General features: G+C 39.9%; 1 protein-coding gene across 2 annotated transcripts in view; it reads right to left on the reverse strand.

Annotated features, from left to right (window-relative positions):
• The window catches only part of dcun1d2a (DCN1, defective in cullin neddylation 1, domain containing 2a), a 9,833-nt gene extending 6,508 nt beyond the window's left edge, over window positions 1–3,325 (reverse strand). The window contains exons 1-5 of one of the 2 annotated variants that reach the window (XM_014011639.1): window positions 3,269–3,325; window positions 1,413–1,629; window positions 1,113–1,281; window positions 696–826; window positions 524–606 (exon numbers count right to left, since the gene is read on the reverse strand). In XM_014011639.1, coding sequence (XP_013867093.1) covers window positions 524–606; window positions 696–826; window positions 1,113–1,281; window positions 1,413–1,629; window positions 3,269–3,271 — 603 coding nt within the window. In that variant the 5' untranslated portion in view covers window positions 3,272–3,325. Of the gene's footprint in view, window positions 1–523; window positions 607–695; window positions 827–1,112; window positions 1,282–1,412; window positions 1,772–3,268 lie in introns of those variants that run through there. The other variant, XM_014011638.1, reaches the window with a different exon arrangement.
• Window positions 3,326–3,629: the final 304 nt, after the last annotated feature.

The raw sequence follows: 3,629 nt of genomic DNA on the forward strand, positions 1-3,629 counted from the left end.
GACAAGATACTAACTCTGACTACAGAGTTTATTTATTTAAAAATAAACAAGGTTATTGTTTTTTTTTTTTCCTTTCCTGGAAAGTTGTTTTGCAGATTGACAACAATGAGCAGAATTGTTTTAGGGATGCACAGATATAAAAATTTCAGCCCATATCTGATATTAATATTATTGGTATGGCCGATAACTGATATTACACAAACACACAAATTATGTATATGCATATACGCACAGACATACTTGTGTCTTTTTTTGATACTGTAAAAAACAAATTTATCGCTGACATGGTTCTCTACTTCAATTACTGGCTTTGCAGCATCGAATAGACACCGCTCAACCAACCACTTCCCCTCGCAAATCAAAAACACAAACAGCAGGACATCAATATCAGCCCAGTGTTATTTATCAGACTGATACCGATATGCTAAAAAATGACTAACATCGGCCGATACAGATGTTAATGCCAATATATCGTACATCCCTAGAAATTGTGTTCAACTCAAAATCACTGTTATTGACTCACCAAAAGAAATCTATTCCAAAGATCCAGGAACTTAAATCGTCCTGAAAGAACCAGGTTCCAGTAGGCTACAGCCATCTCTAAATCTGCAACACAAAGAGGAACAAATCTGTTTTACGTACTCGTGAATCAAAACCACCAGCTAACAAAACGTTATCAATTTCCCTCTACTTACCAAGTCCCTTCTGTCCGGGATTTTTGGCAAAATTAAAAGTGAATTGGTAGAAGTCTTTAAACTTCCCGCTGTCTTTAAGCTCCTGCTCTAATCTTGGCAAAATAGCTTTCAGTTTTTCAGGACTGTCACACCTGAAACAAAATAAGCAAAACAGACAATTTAGTAAACATGATGAAAACATAATGAAGACGGCCCAACCAACTGTAACATGATCATATTGATGCTGAAGGAAAGCTGGCTGATAGGGACTTGGACACAAACCTCAAAAGTCAAAACACGGCGACTTTTCATTGAGTCATCGCACAYAGATACAGATTACCCTGGCTGTGGGTCAGTCTATATTTAGACARCTATTCTTTCCAGAAGCTACATGTGGAAATACTTAGTTTGTCACAAGCTGCTGATTTCAACACTCACCCTAGCTCCGTCATTCCATCCATAAACTCCTTCTTGGTGAACTCGCACTGAGTGGCGGCATGAAACTTCCACGCAACGACCAGCACAGTGATGCTCGCCGGATCCAGCGAGAGGTCATCACAAAACTGCTGGATCCCATCAATACCAATCTTATTCTCATCCTGGGGATCTGTAGAAATAAAGGGAACAGTAACAGTCCACAACGTGCCGTCTGTAACTCCARGTAAACACTTTGGGATCAACTTGAAAGTATCGCAAGTTGTATAATTACAGAGCAGATTTGAAGGTTATCGTGCTRACCTTTATAGCGATTGTAAAGTTGTTCCAGCTTTTTCCGGTCCACCGACGTTTTCATGGATTCCTTACAGTAAAGCTCTGGATTTTGAAAGTAGTTATCTGTCGCGACTTCTAGTTTCCAGTCATTCTGTGTGAGGCAGTACACGGCTGTCTTCTCCCCAGCCTGTGTAAAGGACATGAACTGCCGTACCTTGTCCCTCTGCGAAGACTTCAGCTTATGCTGCGCAAAGACGGGACAGGGATGGTCAGACACCAGCGCTATCAGACAGGAAAACACAGACAGCAACACACCCACACACAACAAAACATAAACATCTACAGGCATTCAGGCAACAGTGGATGGACAGGAAAAGACCAGGAGACACWCAAAAACTCACACTTCAGCCGTCACACTAAGACATACACACAGACAAGATGAGCCAAAGCAAGATGAGAGTAATTATATCCTGTCCAAAAGCAACATGGGCTTTTCTGAAGAGGGGTGCTGTGGACACTCAAAAGCACATGCTGTACCTCTGAAGGCCCCCACAGATAACTACAGTCATCGAGGTAACATGAGTATGGAAATGAGATGCCATCACGACAACCCAGAGGTGCAAAAAGTCTGCAGTGTAACACAACCACTCCACCAAACTACCAAGAAATATAAAAGCTAAAAATAAAATAAATAGAACGTAACACAYAAGCTCAACAGTTGTGTAATCAGGGACAATAAGTATTATAGTGTGTATTATCCTTTGTGAGAGCACGTCAAGTTCATTACACTGTAATCTACATGAGCAGCAACTTGACTTTAGGGATAGTATTTTTGACACACCTCATTTAACCTGAGTGCGAAGAGATCAGGTAAGAYCTTAGCTAAAATTTCTGCATGCAAGGCAGTGGGCATTTCCTTCAGTTAATGTTTTATTATGACTTAAAAGCTACAGATGGCAGCTTATTTCCAACACTTACAGCTGCTGACAGAAATGCATCAATACAATGTTGCAGTTTAATTTTGTAGGAAAGCATGGTAAATATATCAACTTGGTAGCTCTGATTTGCTCATTTTCTTCTGTAATCTTCTATAGTATTTAAAGTGATGTTTTTGAGTTTTGGACATATATTTATATTTACATGTGGATGTCACCATAAGGGTGTAGAAAATACTGCTGAGACTTTGCAATATTTATGACGTTTCATTATAATCCAAACGATTTAAAGTAGCTTTTGCACATTAAAAACTACATTGTTTAAGATGAATCTCAATGCCCTGTAGCAGTTCCAGCTTTGGGCACTTTTTTAAGCAGTATTTCCTGAAACCGGAGGATAAAAACTAAAGAGTTCAACGAACTGCTAACTACTGCACTGACGACTTGATTGGTTCATATTATGAAATGTACATTAGGTCAGATATTTCTGCTGTTTCCTCATCAATCAAGCCAAATGACTGTGCTACCAGATAGGTAGTTAGCTTTGTCTACTGCTGGCTGGCTAACGTTAGCTGAGTTAGCTACAATACTGTGACATTATTGTTATTTTTAAATGAAACCTCGGGATACGACTGTCAGTGTTATTATATATAAGCTTGGGTTTCACTAAAACAACCATGTGCGTGTCTGCCTTTGAGGTGCAGCGGTTGACCTGCTCACAGACGAAGTTACCAGACTGCCAAAAAAGGGACGAGTAGCTAATGCTAGCTGCTCTCAAAATATCAATTGACCTTCCCTGTTAAAGCAGCGAATACAAATAACTGAGTTCTGTAAGCTTGACAAAGCGCGCCACATCATGCACTTTAATAAGACGACAACAGTCCTGAAGATAAAGCCGTCACAGCACTAATATCAATGTCTGGGTTTGTGTTTATTTTGGTTACCTACCATTTTTACACTCGCTGTTTGACCAGTTTAGTAGCCCGTCTTGTTGCCCAATGTGCGCATGCGCGGAGGAAGTAGCTAACTTGATGCCAGAGGTTTGCATCATCTGTTCTGATGTTAGCTTCAAATTGTTTACTAATAAAGCCGTCTACTTTGTGCAGAGTCCTTCCAAACTCAGAAAAAAAACCGGTTTATGAGTATGTTTGGGCCACTTTTGATAGGAAAGTACAATAATTTACTAAAGTGCTTCTAATACCACAAAGACACAGTGTACACAAAAGATGGATTAAAATGCATGACACTTGTGGTGAAAAAGTGTGTGTGTGTGTGTGTGTGTGTGTGTGTGTGTGTGTGTGTGTGTGTG

The sequence above is a fragment of the Austrofundulus limnaeus genome, unplaced genomic scaffold (assembly GCF_001266775.1).
Source record: "Austrofundulus limnaeus strain Quisiro unplaced genomic scaffold, Austrofundulus_limnaeus-1.0 Scaffold83, whole genome shotgun sequence".
Lineage (NCBI taxonomy): Eukaryota > Metazoa > Chordata > Actinopteri > Cyprinodontiformes > Rivulidae > Austrofundulus > Austrofundulus limnaeus.